At 36.1% G+C, this 27,106-nt stretch overlaps 1 protein-coding gene across 3 annotated transcripts in view; it reads left to right on the top strand.

Annotated features, from left to right (window-relative positions):
* LOC144964261 (repulsive guidance molecule A-like) overlaps positions 1 to 24,564 on the top strand; it is a 110,472-nt gene extending 85,908 nt beyond the window's left edge. For 2 of the 3 annotated variants that reach the window (XM_078898339.1, XM_078898340.1), the window contains 3 exons: positions 600 to 754; positions 4,887 to 5,389; positions 16,913 to 24,564. In XM_078898339.1, the coding sequence (XP_078754465.1) occupies positions 600 to 754; positions 4,887 to 5,389; positions 16,913 to 17,665 (1,411 nt within the window). In that variant the 3' untranslated portion in view covers positions 17,666 to 24,564. Of the gene's footprint in view, positions 1 to 336; positions 755 to 4,886; positions 5,390 to 16,912 lie in introns of those variants that run through there. The other variant, XM_078898338.1, reaches the window with a different exon arrangement.
* Positions 24,565 to 27,106: the final 2,542 nt, after the last annotated feature.

Here is a 27,106-nt window from a genome sequence, read left to right as displayed (position 1 = left end):
TGCGATAAAAGTTTTGTCCGTGTTGCAAAGTGTGAACAGAAAACTTGATTGGGGGTTGGGGTTGGAAGAGTTTTTCTTTGATAAACAAGACATAGGTGTGAAAGGTATATGCATAGCCCATACTCTCAAAGTGTTGCTATGTTTTGTTCCCGCTAGCGTTTGCGTTTGTAGCTGGTCGGCTTTGCCAAATTCCCATGGTAAGAAACGGGGCGAGGAGGCGGGATCTGACACCTTATGTGACAACTGACGAGCATAAGCTCCGCCCTTTTGACCCTTGCTCTGAATCTTTCCCCCCATGTTGTGCGATTCCAGTACACACCAAACACACCACACACATTAGCACGCTCAGGCCAAGAGAAGGCACACGAAGGAAACGGGACAGGTTAAATTTCGGTGATCGACTGTGTTTCATGGGAACGTAAATCGAGTCATACAATCTGATCTTGGAGATTGTATATTCTGATTTGTGATTGACACCAATTTCTCACTTTCCTGATTTGAAACTGGATTATATTTTCAAACTTATGAAATGGATAACATTGTGAAACATTCTTATGGTTGATGGCTCATGGCTTGTTACATTTTTCCACTGTCCTCAGAAATCAGGCTAGCCCAACGACCCCAGAGGCCCGCGGCCCGCCTAGCCTAGCTCTATGGAATGGAATGGGTCCGAGTGGCTACCATAGGCCACCGTCGTTCAAATATCCCTCCCTAAAAGTTTGTTTAATCCTCCTGTCAGTTACTTTTATTTCAGGTGAGTAGATTTAAATTTTACTTTTTTTCTTCTTAGACTTAGATTGTTTGTTTACACATTGAAAACTGGAGAGTCAGAGGCCTAGCCTCATTACATTACATAAATATTTGTTTTGTTTTTGTTTTGTTTCCAACAAAACTGTACAGGTTCAGAGAAGTAGCTCTATATTCATCTTATATAGACCTAGATATGTTTTAGTTTTAAAGATCCATTAGGTATTGGAATTGAATTTGTGGGTTTCTGTTTGCCCGCAAATAAGTAATGTCAGTTTCAGTTCTTTAAAAATGGTTAACTAGACTATCTAGTAGTCTAGGTGAAGTGCTGATTTAAATGTATAGGTACAAAAAAAGGGAGTGATGATGATAAGTTGATAGGCCCTTACCTTAGTCAATCTGAGGAAGAAGTTTCATTTTATGTGGATATTTTTCTTTAGGACCCGGAATTTGGAAAGAGCAGGTGCTTATTCTGTGCATGTCTGCATTTTAAAAAAGTATTTTTAAAAAGATATTTATTGCAGTTCATAACTTTTTGTGTAAAGTTAAAAGTAAGGCTTAAGTGTGGCTTCTTTAACTTTAGACTTTATGGTCTTGTGGTATGATTAAAGATGATTGCCTTCAGATTGGTAGATCCTTGGTTTGTGTCCAGCTGTGGCTGTGCAAAGTTGAATCCTTGGAAAAGGCCCTTCACTCACATTCTCTCACCACACTCAGGTGTAAAATAAGTACCTGGGTGGTAATGGCATTGTCCCTGTCAAAAAAAAAATTGTAATAAAGTGTCCCGTCTTTTCCTACTTTGTTAATTGTTGGGTAAGTGTTACTGTTGGCTTGAGTACATAAGTGGTAGAAACTTTACCCCAAACTTTCGAAGCTTTAGTTAAATGCCCTCACCAGCACAAATAAGGTAAAGGTACTTAAAAGATGATGTATCCATTTAAAGAGTGTGCGTTAGGGCTCAATAGGAAAAAAGGCTTTTCACTGTGCATCAACTCAACTTCTGGAGTTTTTACACGCTTTTTAAGAAAGAAAATGACTAGTGCCTCTGCTATAAATAGTGCTGATATGTTTACTATGTGATCTTCTTGTGGCTCTGATTCAACCCTATGTTTTTATATTGCCAGCAGCCCTTTAATCCACATTCCCGGTAATAATCCTTTATCGGTTAGACTGAATTTATCTGAATTGTATTTTTCCCATCATTTCTTTGGTTCTTCATAAAACATGAACATTTTAAAAGCATGTTTCCAGGATTCTCCAAACTCAGTGCACTTTAATTAAAAAATTTTAACTACTTCATTATATTCCCCGAGGGGGCAGCGTGGCTCAGTGGTACGGTCTTTGCTTCCTACCCGAAAAGTACTGAGTTCAGTCACCCGCCGCTAAGTTGTGTGGCCTTGAGCAAGTCACCTCGCCCTAGCTCACTTTGCGGCACTGCTCTACGGCTGACGCCTGGGTTATTCCAGTCTTCCTTTGGAATAGACCCTAAGACAAATTTCCCCTTGGGGATGAATAAAGGGAATTTTATTTTTTTATTTATTTTATTTATTTAAAATTGGAAACCAATAATTTTTTGCCATTATTTCCTTAGTTATCTGTAAAAATATGAACATTTTAAAGTGTGTTTCCAAGATTCTCCAAACCCAATGCGTTTCAAACTGTTTCAGCCAGACTCTTGAGCAAGCTGCATTATGCAACCAAATTATTTTACTTGCACTCTTACAATGTCTGTCATTGCCAAAGTATTCATTTTCGTCTGATTCGAGTGAGGTAATGTGTGTAAAGTGCCTAACGATCAATAGGTACTCCTTTAGAGCAGTAACAGCTATGTGCAACTTTTTTTTTAAAGTAAAGCTTTTGTCGCTTGTTATTACTGGTCTGTTGATACTACGATCTAATGTCACTGTATTTATAGTGAAATCTACCCTCATTTGTAGAGGGTTAGAGGGAAAGGGAACGGAAGGGTTGTGTAGCCTCCTCGCCTGATCTGTTCAGCCTCTAGAGAAGTCATAATGAGAGGAAGGGATGATATTGAAGGCATCAAAGTCGGAGGGGTTGAATTGCAAATTACTTTCGAATTGCGGTGCTTGCAAACAATGCAAAGAACTCTATACACTAGTCACAAATTAAACAAAGATGTCCTGAAAGAAACGTTTAAGGAAAGAATGTTGCTTAGGATAATAATATAGAGACAACTGAGTTCCGCTGGACATAGTGTGCAAAAAGGAGAGTACGAGTTTGTGGTGGTTAGTGGCAAAATCTAAGGTAAACGTTCTAGGGGAAGGCAATGAAGAACTTTGGTGACACAGCTGATGGACTTCACTGGAAAGTTACCTTCTGAACTGACAGGATCAACAAGAGACAGAGAGAGAGATCTGTGAAGAGATATAACTCATGAAACCTCCTTAGCCCGGGACAGGATGGAACTTGAAGAAGGAGAAGGGGGAATTACTTCAGGAATTTTCTTTTGCTTATTCATACTCTTGAACAACATAATTCATGTGCAGGATAATCTATCAACAATCTGAATATATTGTTTAGGTTATGTTACTTTTGAAAAAATATTTTATCTGGAAATGTTTCCTTGCCAATATTCATAACTACTTGTACCAAAATATGAAGAGTTTATTATTTTTGATCTACTTTATTGTTATAAGCATGCAGCAGTGAGCATGGTTTGTGATAAAAATGGCAACTCATATTCTGTCGTTGAGTAAGGAACTCTGTATTCATAAGCTAGCAAGACTCAGGCGCTAAATGACACATGGCCGTAGCATTTCTCCAGGTCAAATACTGTCTTTATGCCTGTGTAGAATCCAGCAGTGTATAAGACTCAAATCATGATGTAAATTAACTGAACTGTTTTTTTGTAATTGCATGTCATGTTAGTTGCAATAAAGATACAAATCTCAAACTTACACTGCATTTTTGGCCATAGGTAAGGTTTTTCACTCTCAAATTTCAACGATGTGAACCTTAAATTGAGAGAGTTATTAGAAATTTCCACAATGCTTTTTTTTGTGGTGCCAGGCAGTTCATCCTGCATTGTGAACAATTGAGGCATGTTGCAAGCTGGGACCGTGCATTTTAAAGGTGCACAAGCACTTGTTTTGTAACCCAATTATTTTCATCTCGTTGACCTCCTCCCCTCTCCCCCCCCCCCCCCCCCCCCCAAAAAAAAACAACAAAAAAAACCAAAAAAAAAAAAAAACCAGAAAACTACGATTAATTGGTCATGATTAATTAAAGACAATGTTTACAAAGATTTAATTGTAACAAAACGTTTTAAAATTAAACAAATGACATGCCCTTCTAGACCAACAAAAATATTATTCTATGATAAGATTGCCAGTACTATAAATAGGACATATAATAGACATGAGATGGCACTATACCAGTTGTGAAGCAAGTGTGGTCTTTAAAGAGCACAATGAGTCTATGGTATAATTCCTACAAAGGTATAGGATTCAGAATGTGAAATGTGCACGTTATCCTTATTGAGAGCATTTATTGAGGACCAACAAAGGCCAAGATGAGTTACTAACGACATTCACTGACTGAAGAATTCATTATTATTTACTATAAAATTAACTTAATTTTGTGATTGAAACGTCAAATCATTGTCAATTTCATTATCTGCATATTTTCATGGGGCCCGAGGGGTTGGAGAGAGTGCTTTTTAATTTGAGATATGATGCTTGTCAGTTACAAAGTACTTTCCACTTGACTCGACGGACCTAGCTACTGAAGAGAATCAATGCTGGGTTAACAGATTTGCCAGAATAAATATTATGTCCAGAATGTGGATTTGATCCAGGTTTGGTTGTGTGTGAATCGATCTGACTGAACCAGTGAGTCCCTTTTTTAATTTATATTATATATATATATATATATATATATATATATATATATATATATATATATATATATATATATATATATATATATATATATATATATATATTGTCTACAAAACTTAATCTTCAATAAACTCTCTATTTTTATTTCCTATCATGGATTTGTTTATTCATGCTCCAATGGTTTGTTTGGATTAGAGAGATGACCTTGGCCCAGCCTCTTGAATGTTTCCTATTTGATATTTAGAACACATTTTAACCCATGTATTTGTTGTTCCACAGTGTTTCCGTCAGTGGAGGGCTTCAGTCTTCGTAGTGAGGAGTGTCAAGTCGGTAAATGCACCAGCGAGTACCAAAGCGCCAGGCAGAACCTTAACATATCTGATTCTGGCACCCCAGATGGTCAAGCCATTTGCACAGCTTTAAGGACTTACAGACACTGTATCTCAAACACAGCGGGCTGCAAAGGGAATATTATGTACTATAGTATCAGAAACATTGTCGACCGTCAGATGAATGACTTCAGCTGCAACAAAACAGGCATTATTGTGGAGCCGTCCAAAAAGAAACCCTGGCTTCCAGTGCCCGCTGTTTGCCAGTACCAAGGAAAGAAAGTCTATAGACATTGTGGTCTCTTTGGAGATCCTCATTTACGGACATTCAATGGTGATTTTCAGACGTGTAGGGTGAAGGGGGCGTGGCCCCTGGTTAGCAACGACTACCTCATTGTTCAAGTGACTAATGCCCCTGTGGAGGGAAACGCTGACGCCACAGCTACCAGCAAGGTTTGTATTTTTGTATCTTATTTTCATTTCAATCGTCAGTCTTGTTTTCACTGTCATTTGTCAACAATTAGAGGCAGATCGTGAAGAATATGTTTTTCAAGGCATCTAGATATTATTTGCAAGTTGTGTTTGCAAATTCTTCCCTGCTTTATTTCTTTTCCTCTTGTTCTTCTTTTCTTTCATTTCTTTAAATATTTCAATTTTGTTATTAACCAATGTTACCGTAAGCTTAATTGTCAAACGCACTCTTATTGATCGCTTTCGACTGAAAGTAACTGTTCTTGTCGGTTACAAGTAGTATTTAACCTTTTTAAAGATTTGAGTGTGTGGTTGGAGCGGGGGAAGGGGGGGGGGGGGGGGCATTCCTGCTTGAAGTCGCATGTTTCCTTATAAATTGATTCATTGTTCAGTTGAACGAAAGTGAAGTTCATCAGAGAATTTGCGTTAAAAAATGCATTTTGTACTTTTATGTTAGGTCCATTCATTGTATGTATTTGAATTGGCAAAGAGAATGAAATGAATTCAGAATTTTGACAGTATGATGTGAATTTATTACCTCCAAGATAATAATTTTTTTTCTCCTTTTTTTAACATCTACATAATACATAGTTGTCTTATTGAAATATGACAGGTTTTCATTCATGCCTTTGATTCCGTGCAATAATTTGTCATGGTGTCACAAGTAAAGGCCTGCAGGTGGCAGGTGCTCAATGGTGGCTGACAATGGCTTTGGATCCGTATCCAGACAATGGGTGAATCATTGATTTGAAACGATACGATTGTCTAGTTTGTCGTTTGTGGGTTTGTTTTTAATCGAATCCTGTCACCAGTCAGAGGTCCTCGGTCCAAAGACAACAATTGGATTATTATATTATTTTTGTGTGTCAATATCTTTGATAATTTAATTTATCTTTCTTGTTCGAAATATGATTGTTTACCGCCTTTTCAACGAATAGGGTAGGGTGTATAGTCCACTAAATAACTCTTGTAATGGAATGCTCCATCTTTGAAAAAAGTAATACAAAATGGAATGTTAATGTTTGTTTGGGTTTTTTTTTTCTTTTTAATTCCCCAAATAAAATGGTAAGTTTGAAAGCAACGAATTTATGCGTATCGTTGATAATAAATATGGATTTTTGGCATAATTTTTTTTAAAACGGCCCCTCCTTTTCATGTTAATTTCCCTTTCGCTGGTGCTGTTTCATTCAGCTTTACATGTATAGCTACTGTAACACGCAGTGTATCTATGTACCCCCTGCAATTATTGGAAATATCAACCCCATTACTCGTGGCCGTTAGTTTTCACACCAGCCCCCTTTGACGGGCCAATTCACAGCTCCATTATCCCGATATGATGGGAAAACGAGGTAAAGTCAGGCTGGCTAAAATGTCACTGCCCTCATCAGCAGCTCAAATCAAATGTTTTTGCTGCTGCAGTTGTTGAGTAATGATGATGGTGTGGCTCCCGCCACTTCCACTACAATCATCACCAATTAAGCCAACTCATTCACGGGCTCGAGTTACAAAGCAATATTGACGAGGTAGTCCATTTATTGTTTTGTTTGGGTTTTTTTCATGAGGAAGGCAGTATAGTATAAGCAACTAGATAACAAATTTAGAGCTATACTAATGGTTGCAATTCCAGTAGCAGTAAAATGTTCCATTGCTACAACGATTGTCACAGTTGCAGTTTTCTCTCAGTTTTTAAAGAAGTTTTGCTTGACGTATAGGCCCTACTGTGTACTTGGTCGGTTATGTCGATACGCTTGCAGGTGGTACACATTTCACCCAGTAAAAACAAATAATTTAAAAACATTGACCAGTCCTGATTTTTTTTCTTTATTATCTTTTCTCTATCTGTCTGTCTTTCTTTCTTTTTGTTTGTTTGTTTGTTTGGTTGGTTGGGTTATTTTTATTATTACAATATTATGTCAATGCTATTGATGGGAGAACTAAACGTAACTTTTACCTATGATTGAACGGATATCGGGGCAAGGGGCGGGGGGGGGGGGGGGGGTGATCAACGTTCCAACCTGAAGCATTAATTACTCCAAAGTAAAACGAGTGTGTTTTTAAAAAGCAACTATTTTTTTTTTCTCGTTTTCTTTTTTTTTTTTTAAACAATGATGTACCACGCTTGGCTTATTTTAACAAATAAAAGCGCGAAACCAGTGCGAGATTAACTATGCGACGTAATCAACTCCGATACCCCAGGGGGAAGCAGTTACTCGATACGATAATAAATGCAATGCGCACACGAAGCAGTAACACATTCATTTTTTGTAAAATGCTCATATTGTCATTAAGGCATAACAGAAAATGGTGATATTATAATATAATCTGAACATTTAAAAGCCATGACAGAATGTTTTATATCGATTTTAAAAAGAGCGATCTCTTTTGTATTAGTTTGTATTTGAATACCTACTGTTTTCCTGTAACCAGCCGTGGGCGACCTTGTTTTCACGTCACTTTATGCTAAGTCCGATGATTTAGCGTTTAACGGATACTTTATTATATGTGCACTGATAATGATTTTAAAAGAAAAGGTAGAGGAAAAAAATCAACTTCCATGCAAAGGTTCGATGGGTGATATTGAAATACTAAAGGGAAGTTGGATGAGGTTTTAACAAATGTTTTTGTTTTTGTGTGTTTATTATATTTATTTATTTATTTTGTTGTTATTTTTTTTCAAAAATATTTTACTATTTTCTAAAGCAATTTGTAAACATTCAAGTTGCAATTTGTCACGAATGTTCCCTTTACTCACATGTTATTAAACGCGTTCATGACCATTTCTGCAGACCTGCCTGTTGTACTGATATAATCCGAGTCTATTTGCTAAAACAGTAAATGAATTTTTGTCAAGGTAAGGGTAAGAGTTGCCAGTTTATTTAATTGACGCCTTTGTATATATTTTGGCTGAAAAAAATCGTTCCTTGTACCTTGTTGACAGGTGATGTTTGTGTCATAATATACATACTTTAGGTATTGTGTTATACCAAGATGCGGGTGGTTGGATGGGAGCATCACCCTTGAATCATATACCTATGATGTTCGCATGGGTGTACGATCCGATAGTGATGTCGTTTCTTCTTCTTTTTACTAGCCTATCCTGCTTCTTTGGTTTGTGATTGTATTTTTGACAGGGGATATTTTTTTTTCTGTAAATCTTCTGCCTGTTTGTTCTTGGTTATTTATAATTTAGCTTATGATATCTTTAGGTTATGATTTTGATTTACATTTGTACTATTTTTGTTAGATTGCTTGTTTTTTTTGTTTCAGCGGTCTCTCATATAACCTCAATTGTGTTGGAAGAGACCTAAAGCAACAAACAAACAAACAAAAAAAATTATACCAAGATGCTCTATCCTTTATTTATCGGCAGACTGCTTGCTTGCTTTATTGCCCATTCAGACTTGCCTACCAGTATTGTTTCTCATATTTCAATACGCTTTGAGGCTCGAAATATGGAAATATTGTCCAAAATATTCTGAATGCAAAAAGAGCTTGTAAGAAATTGAAAATAAAAAAGTTGAAGATTTACACCTAGACGTCAATCTAAGTAGCCAAGACAATTGGCTGTGTCAAACCAACTACATATATTTTTTCCCTCTACTACTACTAGCTCGACAAGATTTCATAAATTCAGTGAATGTAAAGTGCGAATCGGTTGGTGAAGTTAGTTGGCAGGTCTGCTATATATTTTTTCAAAAGGTAATGTTATATAGTTTTAATGACGAGCATCAATCATGAAAACCCGACAATTTTAACTGGAGTAGTGAATCTTGACGATTGTATTTATCTCATATATATATATATATATATATATATATATATATATATATATATATATATATATATATATATATATATTTTTTTTTTTTTTTTTTTTTTTTTTTTTTTTTGGGAGGGGGAGTGGTGGGGAGGGGGGGGGGGGGGGGTCATTTGAATCCTTTTGCCTATCTCTTCCAAATTCAGATTTCGTTCCATGCTTTCAGTGGATTTTAAAAATAAAATGCTTTTGTTTCAGATACATGGCGCATGGCGACTCTTTCCAAATTCAACTGAAATGCATTTCTTTTATAACGTCTGTGAGGTTGTATTATTATACATCGGAGAGAGAGAGAGAGAGAGAGGGGGGGGGGTGAATGGAATTCAGTCAGACTTTTCAGCTTATACAGAAATTGATTTATTTCTATTGCAAGTTTAATTCAATATGTTTCGCAACAAAATACACACATATTTTATGCAAGCTGCCCGTGCCAGTTGTGTATCTCATTCTCCGTCTATAATATAATATATAATGTAAGCTTATAAACAATATCATTATGAGTTTACAACTCAGAGTAGACTTCCAACTGACATTGTTTTATGATGGTGTAGTCTATTCTCGTCTTTATGAACACTGTATATACGTACCTTGAAATCAACCTGCCTTTTTGTTTTGTATAACCTACAGGTCGCTACAAACTGCTTGTACATACGTACTATAACACTGATTTACTAGGTTTCCTTTCCTTTTTGTTTTATTAACGGTTCACCAACATGCTAATGACGACGACGATGATGATGATATGATAGTAATGATGATAGATAATGATAATAATAATAATAATAATAATAATAATAATAATAATAATAATAATAATACTAAATAATAATAATAATAATAATAATAATAATAATAATAATAATAATGAAAAAAAAATAAAAAATAATAATAATAATGATGATGATGATGATGATGATGATGATGATAATGATAATAGGGGGAGGAAGAGAAAAAGACGAAGAAGAAGAAAGGAGTATCAGCATCAGTGTATAGCATGTCATCATAGTCTGTGCATTGGAAAAGATCAATTGTAGAAAGCCTATATATTTAATAAATTTTTTTAATGCAGAAAAAAAGAAAGAAAAGAAATTGAAAGAAACAAATAAAAAAGAAGAAAAAAAAAAAAAAACACAACAACAAAAAAACAAGCTTTTCTATTTTCTCAGTGCCAACAATCTGTCTTATCTCTATGTGAGATACTGGTTTTCATTTCAGTGGCGATGTGGAAATGATTGCATTTCTCCCCAAGACTCTTGTCATAATGACTATCTTATCCATCGCTGGTAGATATATATTATACTCATAACACCTTTCTCTGATATCAAGGCCGATCTCTTCCCTTCTTTTTCTTTCTTGGCTTGAAGAATTTTTCAAGTGTTTGAAGTGTTCTATCTTTTTACCAATAAGGCTTGCTGTTGGAATTCCCCCTACATTCTCACATTTCGGTGTATTTTATTAAGTAGTTCTGTTACCATATCTCTAACTCCGGTACCTGAATATAGTATTTTATTTAGCTTTCCGCAAAGTAACCAAGCATCCATCCATTCATCCATCCATCCATCTTTCCATCCAACCATCCATCCATCCATCCATCCATCATTCCATCCAGCCATCCATCTAACTGATAGATTGAATTTCATTTTTTTGTTCGCCATCATCATTCATCCATATCCATGAACCCATCAATTCATGTTTCCGTTCATTTAAACATCAACCCATCACTTCATTTATCTATCCACCCATCCCATGTATCCATATCCATCCATATATTCACTCACCCACCCATCCATCCATCAATACACCAATCCACATTATCCATCTACCTATCCGTCCAAATATCCATCCATCCATACATCCCATGTATCCATATCCATCCATATATTCACTCACCCACCCATCCATCCATCCATCAATACACCAATCCAAATTATCCATCTACCTGTCCGTCCAAATATCCATCCATCCATACATCCATTTGATTTTAAGCGGTGTGTCCGGGAATATATCTATTCTGTGGTTTTAATTTCTCATGTGATCCATTTTCCTGGACTCTTTTTAACGCGCTTATAAACTTGGGAGCTAGCCTCTATATGAAAAACAACAACAACAACACCTGTCGATTTACCTTTTCTGACGTGGAACCTATAATTTCATATATAATGACCTTAAAAACTAATTAAAACAAATAATAAACTATCCCCCCGTTTATCCATTATTCCACCCATCCCTCAATTCCTCTTCTCTATCCATCTATCCTTTCAGCTATCCATCCATCAACTCGCTTTCTATGTATGTATTTATTTATTTATTTATTTTCGCGGTCTCCTTGTCAAGACTATTCAGGATATTATGCGATTCGAAGTAAATTTATAAAAAATTTCTTCAGCCTTTTCCCGCATCATGTTGGAGTCGAGTAAGCTTAGGTGAGCTGTCGCTGGTTTTCTGAAGAAAGACAAATAGGCTGGTTTGGTTTTATATTGACCATTCTGATACGATATGTTACAAAGTACGAAAGGAAAAGGTTGCTAAACCGTCTGTTTTGCATATTATTTAGTGTGCAATTGCTGCAGGTGTCAAATTGGATGGAGGGAATTACCCTATGACAGCTGTTGTGAGCTCTTGAATTATGGGGGATTATTTCCTTGCAAAATGATTTGACATTTTCACACATTTCATATGTCAGTTCAGAGCACGATAATGCGCTTCGTTTTTTCTTTTTTTTTTTTTGGTGACGTTGCAATTATTGTCATTATCGTTTTGGTTTTCACTTGTGATGTAACAATCCAATGACATTTTCCCCTTCTATTATACACTCTGTTGCTCTCACACACCAGTAGCAATATTATTCCGTAGAATTTTCTCTTGTTTCTTGTTTGTCTGCCATGTCACATTGACCACTGTAGAATAATTGATATAATTAATATATATATTATTTTTATTACTCACATGTTATCTATATATATATTATATATATATATATTATATTATATATATATATATATATATATATATATATATATATATATATATATAATTATATTACGATACAGTGGTCAATGTGACATGGCAGACAAACAAGAAACAAGAGAAAATTCTACGGAATAATATTGCTACTGGTGTGTGAGACCATATATATATATATATATATATATATATATATATATATATATATATATATATATATATATCCCGTTTTCTTAACCATAGTCCAAGCACTCCTCAATGTTTATAATTTCTTTTGTCGGAGAATATTCCACCCATAAGATAAATGAAGAACAAGAAGACGAGAAAGTAGTGACGACATAAATATTTCAAAATACTACAACGATCACTATCTATTATCTAGCCCCGTTATCGCCCAGGTTTCAACACTACCCCTTCATCACCGTTTCTACAACCAGAAATTTTTCCTCACCTTTAACTCCCTGCCGTGTCTATAAATAAAAGAAGGAGAGAGAGAGAGAAGAGAAAAAAAAAGACTACAAGTCTGCTTTTCCTCAATTCAGGCGGCAGGGATCTTTCATCAACCTTCCTACCTTCTACTACAAACTACCTTTGCCCGATTCACTGATTTCTTTCTTTCTTTCTCGCTTTATTCTTTCGACTGCCCCCTCTATTTATAATTCTTTCCCTCTATCACGCTGGCTATTTCACCCTTGACCTTTGCGGCGTTATAATATAATGTTTAACGTTGCCTCCCCATTTCTTTTCTTTCTTCCACAACCCCCTCTCGTATTTCAACCTATTCTCCTCCTTCCACTTCTACTTGGTATTGGTATGTTTCTTTCTCGTCCAGTTTTACGTACCGTCCATCCACTGGCGGTACATATTTTGTACGTACGTATGCTTATTGAGCAGAACACCCCCCCCCCCCCCCCCTTTTTTTTTTTTTTTTTCTATTTTCTATCTTGACCTTGTTTCTCTCTTCAACCATCTATCTATTCAATGCATAAACATACATGCATACATAACATGCACATACGTCTTCCCATCGGAATAACACCTCGCGCAGATTGCAACAAATACTCCAGTAAAGGCTATAAAATTCCAATGATAAAACCATTTCCCTTGATCTTCGCATGCATTCAGAATGCTTACGACTTGTCCTGCTAAACTCTCCCGATCGAAAAGGCAGACGAAGTGGCCTTTAAAAAAAATTGAAGGAGAAATAATTGAAAGTTAACACATTCTCGAGTTTTGTTGTATGTGTGTGTGTGAGTGTGTATGTTTTTGTGTGTTTGTGTGTGTGTGTGTGTGTGTGTGTGTGTGATGTGTTTTTACTCTCCCACTATTCCTTCCTGCCGCATTTAACGTTCAGTTTAACTTTTAACATTTGAGGTTGCTGCTTCCCCCCCCCCCCCCCCTTCTTTCTTCATTCCTTTCTTAATGTCTTCCCTTATCCAAATACGAGTTGTACATAAACTTGATTGTGTTCCCGTAGCAAGTTGTTACGCTCATACGTTCGCTTTTAAAATGTCTTGCTTTAAAAAAAAAAAAAAGAAAAAAAGAGAAGAAATATTCATCTCTAACATTCCTTATGATCAGCTTAAGAAGAAAAAGAAAAAAAATAAACAGAGAAGAGGAATATTTTACAAATGGAGCTCCTTATCATCACTATGTTAAGCCTACAACATATTTTAACCAGTTACCCTCTATACTCTACGACGAAAAAATTGAGCTTTTTATATAGCGCAATATCCGCTAAACGTGCTCAAAGTAAGCGCTTTACAAGGGTTCCCTGGGCAACAGCAACATTTAACATTTAGGACGGGACATGACTGCCAGTTAGGCGATATTACAATTTTTCGGACAGAGACATCGCTGTTAACCGCCAGGTACTCATTTTACACCTGAGTACGGTGAGATAATGTGAACAGAGAGCCTTCTCCGAGGACTCAACTATGCACCGACGAGGCTCGAACCGAGGACCTTCCGATCCGAAAGTGAGTATCATACCGCTAGACCACGTCGCCGTATGGAAAGACATATCTTATATATTTTCTTTTAATTTGGCCAGAAAACACGCCCTTCATATATCGATTGATTTAAATGATCCGCATCTAGGAAAAACCCTCAAACCTGGGACTTCGCGAAAACCGACTTTTTAAATTTCCGATTACTGGTGAGGATTTTTTTTTTTAAAAGTTAAAAGCATTGGTTGTATTAAGGCAACAGTTTTGGGGAAGCTCGCTAGATGGATGTGTATCCTTTTGTATGATTTAAGGGTGATACTATCTGATGAAGAGACGCTTTCCACAAGATACTTTCATATTTTCTATTACGAGAAAAATGTTCATTATGCTTTTTTGATATCAGGAATGGGCATCCCTGGAGATTACTTAGTTTTGTCCTGGCCCTGGCTGGAGTCTTTGCTGGGAGGGAAACAGTCAAATGTATATTAATCGTTTTGAGAGAGGATTTCTTTTCTTTGTAAACTGTCTTTCTGTTAAATACTGGTAGTTGTTTGGGTTTTGAGTGTGTGTGTGTGTGTGTGTGTGTGTGTGTGTGTGTGTGTGTGTGTGTGTGTGAACAGTTGAGCATATTCCTCTTGGTGGGATCCTATCTGCTTGTGTCTGAATGGGACTTTTAGGTGATCTCAACTATAGGACCTTCATGGAATCTATTTTTGTTCCCAATTTGATCTATCTAGTCTCCTTGTCTTACTTTGTTTCTTATACCGCCCTACTAATCGTATTAAAAAAAAAATAGAAATTCACTTTTGTGGTTTTTTTCCAATGAATAGCAGGGAAAATAAGGGTAGATCACAGAAGTCTACCGTAACAGAGAACTCTGATGTCAGACATGATGTCTATGTGCCCGTTTAGCATAATGCAAATTGTGAAGAGTTCCTTTGGTTATTTGTTATGACTTGTATAATTTGTCGAGTTGCGTTTTATATTTGATTTTTACAATTTATTAATAATGTGTTTTAAGCACAACCAACATGACGTTCTCTCTCTAATAATTTTTCCGCCGGTGACGTCACAGACTATGGGTGACGTCCAATCAAGGGACGCTACTCTTCCGCTAATCTCATTCCCTATTACATTTCTGTATTTCTGTACTGCTCCTGCCATAGTATGTATGTACTTACTAACTGCTGCTATGCCACCCGGGATGCTTAAGAACTTTTTTTCTTCTTTTCATTACTTGTAAGGCGAAGGTTTATTGGTCGTGCAAGATGAAGAAAAAGGCTGTGGTTAGGGTGAGGAGTGGGTGTCAAGGAGTCCTGTTCTATACCAATTCTTGCCGCATCAATGACTTTGTCCGCTAGAAGACCTTTTGCTACTCCCCCCCCCCCCCCCCCCTCCCCAGTTCTATGTTCTATTCCTTTCTTTCTTATTTTCCTCTTCTTCTTCTCTTTCTCCTTTCTATATCACCTCGTGAAAAGGTCTCGCATTGCACTGAATGACTGACTGCCTTCATTCAAAGAAATATCGTTGGAGTGCTTAAAAATGAGTGTTTTCCTTGTATCGTGTCAGGAGTTTTTTCTTTCCATATTTTATTTTTGTACGATTGTATCGTGTGTGTGTGTATGTGTGTGTGTGTGTTTGTGCGTGTGTGTGTGTGTTGAGGCTCTGTGTGTGGCTCTTTAAAGATGATGATGGGTGAGTGAAGTGGGGCGGGGGGGGGGGGGGGGGGGGGGGGAGGGCTCAGAATACGAAGATAGATGGAGAGGGGGAGGAGAGAGATGAGTGTGTGTGTATGTATGTATGTATGTTTGTATATATATATATATATAATATATATATATATATATATATATATATATATATATATATGATAGAGAGAGAGAGAGAGAGAGAGAGAGAGAGAGAGAGAGAGAGAGAGAGAGGGGGGGAGGGAGAGACTGGGTGAGAGACCTTTTTTGTTTGTTGTTTTTTTTAATCCGTATTTTTGGGGGTTTTTTGTTATTGTTTTTATTTTGTTTTTGTTTTTTAATTTTAATGGGGTTTTTTTTTCTTGTTTAACACATTTTTTTTTGTTCTTTAGGGGGATTTGTTGTTCTTTTGGTTTGGGTTTTGTTTTTTTGTTATTTTGTTGTTTATTTTGTTTTTGTTTGTATGTTTCTTTTTTTGACCATCTGTAGTTTACAACAAGTATGTCTAACAATTTAGCCATGCTACACAGTCAAAGACCCCCCCCCCCCATTTATTTTCCACCGAAAGTTGCATGGATTTATCCTTCATCCAATATGTGGTCTAATCTTCTTTATAAAAAAATTAAAATATTCTTAAATTTGATTCGTTTTTTTTTTATTTACGGTTTTGTACTGTAAAAATTGGAAGTTTAGAATTAAACGGGTGTGGGAAGGGAGAGAGAGAGAGAGAGAGAGAGAGGGAGAGAGAGAGAGAGAGGGGGGGGGGGGAAGGCCATTTTTTGTTGTTGTTTGAAGTGCTGGACACGTTGTTATTGAATTAAATTGTTATATTGTTTGTTGTTTATGAACGTTTTTATAGGTAATGTTGTCATTTGATGAAAAGAGTGATTTTAGTGAGTTTCGTTAGTAAGTTATGCTGTTTTTTTTGTTGAAGAAAGTTTGTATTTTGTTATCGTTGTTGTTGTTGTTGTCGTTGTCGTCGTCGTCGTTTGAAGTGAAGGGCATGTCCATATAAAAGTATATAACAAAATACCAAACCTCTAATTCGTTTTTTTTTTCTCTCTCTTTCTCTCTTCTTCTTTCACAGCTTACTGTGATAGTGAAGGGCAACAAGATGTGCACTTCTAAAGTCTTTCAGACCTACCAAGCTCAAACCAACAACCTGCCGGGATCCTTTGAGGATGGTCACGTGACATACGGGCCCTACAGGAGCCTGGAGCTGGTGGAGGTAGAACCGGGCAAGCAGGTCGAGATTCACATCCGTTACATCGAAACAATCGTGGTGATCCGTCAGATAGGCAACTACCTCACCTTCTCCATCAAAATGCCGGAGGAGCTCGTCAACTCGTCCCATACCAGCGGGGATATTCAACTCTGCTCGAAGGGCTGTCCAGTCTCCGAGCAGATCAACTACCAGGAGTATATGGCCAAAAAGAAGGGGGAGCTTTCGATAACAGGACAAAAGCGCGAGAACGTGGAAGAAGTGTGCCGGAAGGCGAAATTGGTCGGATTCTATTTTGACTCTTGTGTTTTCGATCTCTTAGCAACGGGAGATCAAAATTTTACTATTTCCGCGCTCAAGGCTCTTCAAGATCTTTTGAAATATCAGCCTTCGGCTTCGAAAACCATTGGTAATAGAACTTCTTTAGAGTCTTATGATGAACAATATGGGGGCGGAAGCAATAATAGCGGTGGTAGTAGTGGTGGTGGAACGGGTAATGGTGCAGCATCTTTTTATAAGACAACTACATCTTGTCATTACAAAATCCAGTTATTCTTAGTTGTATTGTTGACGTTATTCATTTCCAGGACTTCAATATTATTAACACCATGCAGATAAAAGTAGTTTGTTTTGTGTTCTGTAATTCTATTTCAAATCTTGAGAGTGAATGGTTTCATTTTGCATGTTAAAAATGAGTGGGATGGATAAAAAAAAATTGAGAGAAATATTAAACAAGCTGAAGTGATACAAGTGCCTGTGTTGATTCAGAAGATAAGGAATTTTCTTCTTCTCTCGCGATTCATCATCTGGCTTTCTTTATCAATTATGATGCGTTCTGGCTCGGATTATCCAACTGGAATGCCAAACTTTAACGCCAATGGAGATGCAGATAAATGTTTTACAGACGCTTGGATGAAGATAAAAAGTTTCGTTTTCCACTCGGAGTCCCTGGTAGTGATACTTCTTTCACCACCTTTCTTTCTTTTTTCTTTTTTAAAATATATTTTATCTTTCTTTATTTTTATTTTTTTCCGCTCCACCACGAAACGAATCCGCCCTTGGTTCAAGTGAGTTTACATCTGTTTTCAATTTGAATTCCCAGCATTGGGATAAATCTTTCTGCTGCTGGAGAAATAAACATACTTGGAATGCCCTTGCCCTATAATAAATTATATCTTGTGAGTTTTTTGGAGCACGATTTTCTCGCCATTTGGATTATGTTGTTCAATTTGTCTCAGCAAGCGATGAAATCAGCTTTGGATTAATGGCAGCAGTGAACTTGGATGGAGAGGGGCTACTGACAGGAATGATTTCACATTGGATAAAGCTAGAAAATTACATGGGATACATGGTTGTATAGTTCTTGTGTATGTGGATATGTTTGTGTGTGTGAGAGAGAGAGAGAGAGAGAGAGAGAGAGAGAGAGAGAGAGAGGAGAGAGGCAGGATGAGAGATAGATAGAGAGAGAATGTGGGTGTGTTTGTGTGGGTGTGTGTTTGTGGAGTTTGCATATACACACTCTAATGAAAACATGAGGTTGTTTCTCGTCACTTAATTAAGTGCGCTAAGGTCTGAAGTTGAAAAGTTAGCCTTGAGTTAATGTATTTAACCATCGCTTTTTGAAAATGGTATTAGCATTTACCATTATATTATAATATAAAGAAGTCAAGAAATTTGCGTTATCATTGAAAATGTCTCTTGACCGGCTACCATGATAATAATATGTTGGTTCCACAGTAAGAGCTTTATATTGAAAGCAAATGGTCCATATTCGATCCTATCATGAGACGAGGCTGAATGTCATGTGTTGTTTGTCTTTTCCGAGGCACCGATACTGCTATGACCCAAAGGTAATGATATAGTTCTCTCATTTAAAGCGTATATTTCCACAAACGGACGTCGTATTTTATTTCTTTAAACTGAGAAACTTAAAAAATCTTTAGATTCGTACATCAAACCCCTGAAGAATTAAGCACACTGAACGTCTGAATAATAACATATATGTAGATTTTGAATATTATTATAATTTAACATATTATGCTGCTGAATGGCAACTCTGCCGTACTCAAAACACGTTTAAAAAAATTTGATATTGGCCAGAAAATTCGTCCCTCAAATATCAATCGATTAAAATTACCTTATCTTGTCAAAAGACAATATGAGGGTCATTTTAATCCGTTGATATTTGAGAGACGAATTTTCTGGTCAATATTAAAAAAATTTAAACGTGTTTTTTTTTTTCAGAGGACGGCAGAGCTCGAAATGAACCTATTCAATCCGTATTCGTGTAATTTTCAAATACTGATCCTGACTCTTGACTCTTTGGTTGTGAATATGAAATGTTCTTACTTTTTGTGTATATCCATCCATAGCACGAACACCAACTCAACATTATTAATATGACTTTGATAAATAAGTGTGTCAAAGCTGCAGTGTGGTTGTTGTAAAGAGTGTGTCGTTTGGTTTGTCAGGTCTTGAATTTTTTTCATCATGATCTCGTTTAATAATATAAAATTTAAATTGTTGAATAATGATTGTTTTTCTGCTCGGCCGTTTTTTAGGCTGGGTAGATTGAATGAATCTGTTCTAACGAACAGTTTGACTTTTTATTAAAAATCCAGGTGCAAATGGCATCATTGAAGAGTCTTGCAATTACTGATGCTCTTTAATTAGGTGTAAAAATGTAAGAAATATTATGTATATATTGTATAATGATTCAAATATTATAACTGTAATTTATGAGGGGCCGTTGGTTCTCGGTGTCCCTTTGAAATGAAGTTTTTATTTAAATATACCAAGTATGCATGGAGGAAAACGTTTGTGGCCTGCGTTTGGAAGTCTTCTCAGTTTTTTTGTTTGTTTTTTTTTGTTTAATTTCTTTTTGATCCAGTTATTATTGTTGTCAGGGAGACAATTTTACTATGGTTAAGCCTTCAGTATTTCCTATGACAACAATGGATAATGGGTCAATTATGGTGGTTATCAGCATTGTCAACTAACGTGGATGTTTTTGTATGTTGTATGGTAGATTATGTATGCGTCTGTCATAGTATGGTTTGTCCTAGCTGCTGTTGTGTGTTAGAGATGGGGCGGTGTGGTACATACGCTTTTCAATTCACACATGATTCACAGAAAGCGAAGTAAAAGCCGCCTCTGTGTACAGTGCGTGCTTTGTCGTCCGAGTTTGGAAGTTCCTCTGTTTGCATTTTGTGTCGGACCCTGTTTGTTTTTTCTCGCCTACCTGATTTGAGAATACTGGGGCTTGAAAAGAGAAGAGAATGAATAAAGAAAAATGAAGGAAAGATGGAAAATAGGAAGAGTGATGACTGAAGAAGTGAAAGGATGGTGTTTTTGAAATTAGAATATATTATATGTACATGGAGGTTGGGATTAGAGGGAGTTATTTGTCCATCTTGTGCACAATTAAACTTTTCGACATAGAAGAGTTGTACTATGGTAGGGCTAGACAATGTCCGTTCGAGCCTTTGTGTCTCAATGAAGTGATGTCATAAAATCAATAGAAAGACACACATGCACACGCTGTTAGTTTATGTTATAAATTAATATTTATTGAATACTTAAGAAAATACATTGTATACAAATAGTGAGACTCCTCTTCTCCCCCTCCCTCTCCTTAAAAAAAAACCCAAAAAAATCAATTTAAGAGGAACATAATAAACACATACAATTGTGAATTGAAAGTTGTTTTTGTTTTTAAAGGCCATTTGATAGAGAAGAGAAAACGAAAGATTGGTCATAAGGATAAATACGGTCTATTGCTCACGACAACGTCTAGGAATGAGGGGGAACAGGTGGAATATTACAGAGATACCGGTGATATGGTGAGATAGATCTGGACTGGAAACGGTGAATTGTGCTATCTAGACGATGACGGCAATGTCAATGGTGTAGGTAGATTAAGTATTGGAATCAACGGTAGAGCTTCATAATATGGGATAAGGAGAAGCCACCCACAAAGCAATGGTGGACAGAGCATAGATTGGAATGATGAATGGAGGAGGCATAATGTCATGGATTATAAATTGGGTAGATAAAATCTAGTCCATTTTGTTTTGGTTTGTTTCTTGTCCGACTTCTTTTAAAATGTCTTTTTGATGTGATTTACATGTTGAATTTTTTTTCTTTTGGGGTTGGGGGTGGGGGGGATGGGGGTGGGTTGTTTTTGTTGTTGTTTATTTTGTTTTGTTTCTAATTGTTTTATTTTGTTGTTTTGGGTTTTTTTTTCTTCTTCTTCTCTGTTGTGTGCATATGTGTGCGTTGGGGGGGGGGGGGGGGGGGGGAGTGTCGGCTCCATTTTAATGTATATTGGCAAGTATTGTTCCTTCTTTTGTTAATTATTTCTTTTCTTTTTATTTTATTATCATTTTTATTTGATCGATTTAGTCAGATTGATCAGTTCTCTCACATATATTGCATTACTTCTTTCTTCCTCACAAATGAAACCAAAAAAAAAAACCCTTCAAAACTAAACAAATGAAACGTATGTCTTTCCTCCCTCCCTCCCTCCCCGCCCGTCTTAATTTTTACTTCTCAACTTTGTGATGGCGACATCTTTCTGTTTTAAGCTTTTTTCTTTTTTAATGAAAGAATAACAATCTGCGGCCTGGTTTAAAATAAACGTTGTTTGATTGAAACTGTCTCTTGTTAAGCCCTGACGCCACAGCCAGCAGGAAATGGGATAGCAACTAGCAATTTACACTTATACTTATGTTGCAGGTAGGAGTAGGTCTAGGAATGTGTAGAGAGGAATTTTAGGAGAGATAGGCAGAGGTTTTGATAAGATGAAAAAACATTGACAAGGGAGGAAACGTTGCGCGGGGCGGTTTGTCTATGAATGATATTATATTATACCTGTCGAAGTATTGCGTGAAGCCAAAAGGAAGTAACAAAATGAAAGTTGTATTAATCTTTTGTTTTGTTTTTTGTTTTTGTTTTTTTTTTAAATTTTATTTTATTTTCATTTTATAAAGTGAAAAATTTTGGAGCAGGCTCATGTGTAAGATAATGATACGGTAATCTGTAAGGTCCGTTATATCCAGTGGCAGATAAAATACGGTTTATTCTTCAAAAAGAAACCACCATTCAGCTGTCTTCGATTATTTAAGGATCATGCCTCCGACCTTCTCTATAATAATTTCGGATTCAACCTTCAGGCAGACCTTCGGTGGAATGTTTGAGGTTCGATTCCAAGTACAGGAGAGTTGTTTCAAAGACTAACATAATACCACCAAAAAAAAAAAAAAAACAACCCAAAACTGTTTGTTTAGTTGGGGTTTTTTTCTGGTTTGTTTTGTATTTTCTCTTTATTAATTTGTCTGGCATTAGAATAAGAAAAAGCCCATTTGATTTAAAGAATATAGATTCTATTATAAACTGTGACGGGCCTTTTAACATTCCTGGCCTATTTTTATACATTTACACACTCAGAAATTTTTTTTTTTTTCATCCTTGTTATGCAGTTATTTAGGCCTGTGTGTTGTTTTGCATGTATGTTTTTATTATCATGTATATGTGCGTACATTTGTTTGTGCTTGGTTGTGATGGTCTTGTTGTGTGTGCGTGCTAAGTGCTATTATTGTCGGGATTTTTGGAGAAAGGCTAACTTAAGAGGGAAGGAGGGCGAAAGAGGAGATAGAAATCACTGTTCAGTCAAGCATGTCTCCCCCATACATCAACACCGTTCATTCATATCGCCTACAAAAGGTGAATTGTGTATTATACATCTGCTGCTGTACATCTACAAAACAACTTTTGTCCTTTTGCCTCAAAAACTTTTATTTCATATAGAAGAATGGATTTTATTAGAATGCCTACCGAATTGTCAAAAAAGTCTTGAGACGTTTGAAGAGAAAAAAAAATGTCTCAGGTTTGGGAAATCTTTTTATAGGAATTGCGAGTCATATTAATCTATGAGGAACTGATTTTTTTATCTATATACTGTATATTATTTTATTTTGGCCTGTGACAAAAAGTTGTTTTTCCACTCTAAGGCGGAATAAAGGTGTCCCTCGCATTTAAAACCCAGGCTACATCGGTTTTATGGGTTTTGGTAATTGTGTCGTCTGGTTTTTGTTTCTTTGCCATCCTTTATTTTTTATATTGTTATTATTTTTGATATTTTATAAAGACTACGGACAAGAGAGACTGCGAGTGGCCGGGATAACATGACACCTTGAACATGGCAGTTAAAAGGATTGATGGATTAGCATAACACGTTTAACCTTCTAGTTCTAGCCGTAAGATCAGAAATAGAAAATAAGGAAACTCAATGAGAGTTTCCTACTGGTAGCTTAGTTCTACTTTGTCATTGGTTGTTTGTCTTTTTGATTTTTAATTTTTTTTTCTAGGTATTTTAAAGATATATAATAAGATGAACTTTATTTATCCACCTCTGGAAATTTATACTGGGCATTGCCATAGACTAATTAATTAATAAAAATAAAATAATTAAGCAAATAATAACAAAAAAGGAAATATTATGACATTGAAATAAATCAACAAAAAGCTTAACAAACTAAACAAATTTTTAAAATCATGTTTATTCTCCTATGAGCTTAAAAGGAGACGAATATCAACAGGTCGGTCCTTGACAACATCCATTATAATATCCTATACAGGTATGAATCTTGATATTAAGTTTAGATAGAATGTGTTTTAGTAAAATACTTTCCAGTTTTGTCTGTGCCTGCCAAATCAATTGTAAACAACCCAGTAAAGTACGTGAAACCTCAATGAATGTCTGTTAGTTTGTATAAAGTTGATCACCTCAAATGGCTGTCTCAAAATCGACGACAGTTAAAGTGACGTCAAATGCATACCTTCCATAAAAGAAGAAAGTACTACACGCAATTTGTGTAAAATTGTTAATGAGAAAGCTCCGTTCAATTGTCGGGGAGACTGATTTAAGTAAGGAAGTGATTAGAAAGAATGTCAGGTTTTATGTTGCTAATGTGAAGTGTGTTACTTTGTTTCTAGTGTGTAGTATGTCGTTGAACTGTAAATGGAATGTAACGGAGTGACAGATTTATACTGAAGTGAAAGGGTGTAACGGCATCCACCGCGAGATTTGATTGTTACTTGCTTTATTGTTTTTGATTAAAATTATGATGTATGTATGTATGTATGTATGTATGTATGTATGTATGTATGTATGTATGTATGTATGTATGTGTGTATGTATGTATGTATGTATGTATGTATGTATGTATGTATGTATGTGTGTATGTATGTATATGTGTATGTTTGCATGCATTAATTTATAAAACAATGATATTCAGCATAATGAAATGTCTACTCGTACATTTAATTTTATTTTAACATTCTACCTCCTATCATTTTGTAATTACTAAGAAATCATAAACCGTTAACTGTGTGTTCGTGTGCATTTGATTATATGAAAGAAAGAAGGGTGAGAGAATGACATGTAGAGACGGAGAGAGAGAGAGAGAGAGAGAGAGAGAGAGAGAGAGAGAGAGAGAGAGAGAGAGAGAGAGAGACCCTATAAAATAATACATTGCAATAATACAGGACGAGGTACTATATTCCTGAGTGGTACTATCATCCTTCCTTTGTAGTTTGTCCGTGGATAATGACATTGTACCATGCATTGAATTCGCATTTCCTTGTTTCTATCACTACATAGAAATATGTAGATAAATCGATGTTTCATCCTCAATATTATAAGAAATTGTGCTTTAATGCTGATTTTTTTTTTTTAATGTTTTGTTTTAATATGCCATGTTATCTTGTCTCTACATTTTGAAGCATTTTGAAGAAAATGAACATTGTATATTGTGTCTACATGTATGTAGGTCCTCCATTGGATGGTTCACAGCCTTGATATATCTTCTTTCTATCAGTATCGTATACATTTGTCCTTTCATGCGCTTTGTGTACTTGTTCTGAAGCTTGATTTAACCTCTGGGTGGGGTTCATGACCTCCCAAAGAGGGACTTGTGCTGGTGTCTGGGTGAGACTTTTATGTGATCTCAAACTAAGTACACTGAATCTACGCCTGTTCCCTAGTTGAAGCATTTCCCCTTGTATTACTTTTTACTCAAGTCCTTTTATTTGTACTTCTACAATGTTTTTACCATCCAATTTGCTTCCTTTTTTTTACTGGCGCTGATATGACCTAAATGTGTTGCAAGCGCCGCAAAACCCTTAAAAACAAACAATTGATTTAACCTCGGCCCTGTCTGAATTCTTTGGTTGAGAGGGATACAGTCAGATTTATTTTTGTAAATGGTATTTTCTTTCCTTGTAAATCAAATCCATCTCCCCAAAACGAGATTTTGTCATCTGTTTGGTTCTTTCACACACACATTTCTATTTGAGTTTGAGTGCATCCCTTTCTTCGAGGAGATTCTGAGACAGCGTCTGTATGGGATTGTAGATTGTTTATTTACTTCTTCTTTGATTTCCGTTGATCTTGTCTCCTTTGCCTTGTTTTTTTTTTTTTTTTTCAATTAGGTGCTTGTTATCTTGGTCTAAATCTTTCCACTGATCTATTATCTTATTTTTACTGGACTTTAAAATGGCCTAAATGTATCACAAGCGCCGTAAAAAAGCCCATAGAGGCTAAATAGCATAAATCAATTGTTTCCATGTTGTGTATTTTTGTTCAGGTATGGAAAGAGGATTTTATTATACTCCATTAAGCCTTTTAGTTGTTGAATTCGTGCGCTGCAAGTAGGTTCTCACTTATCTATCCGGTCATAGTTGTTCAGAATCAATAAATAAGGTCAAGTGATCTTCCAGGTGCAGCAGTTCCTTTCGCCATTTTCACAACTGATACTCAGCAGATACATATAATGTAATAAAGCGGTCTGTGGCTGATATTATGGTATGATCATGTATTCTGTCAAACGACATTAAAATAATTCAAGTAGGTATATACACCACATAACAACCTTTGTTGATATGAATTATATAAAACAGCCCCGTCTTGACCAACCCTATCAGGTACGCCACATTTGCTAAAAGTACAATTACCAACTCAGACAAGATTTTGTTCATTCCCCACACTTCTCCAATCTACACCTGGCAATACCCATAAAAAAATTTTACCCCCCCCCCCCCCACAACCACACACACACACACACACACACACACATACACACATACAACTAACCGACTTCTGGGTCACATTCCGTTATTTATCTCTCCTCCTCTCGTCCGCCTACAACACATCAGGTCGCTCCATCTTAACAGCCTTTAAGACAGAATGAAATGAAATAAAACTACCCTCTGCGTGCTACCTTTCAATCTAGTTTAATGTCGGGACATTTGCATAAATGAGAATAATACCACTTTATATTATAGTCTCCCCCACCCCCTCTTTTAAAAAAAAAGTATGTTTAGTGGTTTAAAAGTGGACATGCATAATATTGAACGTGTTACTATGCGATTAAGATCGAGTCCTTACTCACCCTCTTTTAAAATAAAGTATGTTTAGGGTTTAAAATAGATTCAATGCTATTCTAACTGTGTCTATGGGTGAAATGATGGCTACAGGTTATATTCTACTGCAATTTAGATTTGTAAATGATCTTGTTTGGCTTTGCTCCTTTTGTTATATTTTCTTTTCACCGTCAGGGAAATGTGGTAAATATTTACTTGACTAATCTAGTCATGACAACACTCCTATTTTAACAATATATCAAGTTACTCTATTGCGACACAAAGAAAGGTAACTTTAATAGTAGCAATTTTTAGCCCACATCCACAGCATACAAAGTGAGTACGTATTTTAAGATTAAGAGATAAGGTGAATTAATAATAAAGGCAATTTTTCCCATTTAATGTGATGTAGTGAGACAGTTGACAGATGATGCAAAACGTCATCCAAACATGAGGATTTGACAGTGGGATTTGTTCAAAGACGCCGGTTTCGAAGTGGACGATTAATAGATCCTTCAGTTAATTCAAATGGACTAGCGGCTGTCTTTTTTGATCTTGGGTTAGAAATGTCTTGCAAAATAACACAAACTACTGATCAGACGTCTGTGTTTTTAATTCAATTGACAAATTCTGAAA

Source organism: Berghia stephanieae, chromosome 2 (genome assembly GCF_034508935.2).
Source record: "Berghia stephanieae isolate SIO BIC M18660-M18661 chromosome 2, UCSD_Bste_1.3, whole genome shotgun sequence".
In the NCBI taxonomy this organism is placed as follows: domain Eukaryota; kingdom Metazoa; phylum Mollusca; class Gastropoda; order Nudibranchia; family Aeolidiidae; genus Berghia; species Berghia stephanieae.
The sequence above is the reverse complement of the archived record's forward strand: the minus strand, read 5'-3'. Positions and strand labels throughout refer to the sequence as shown.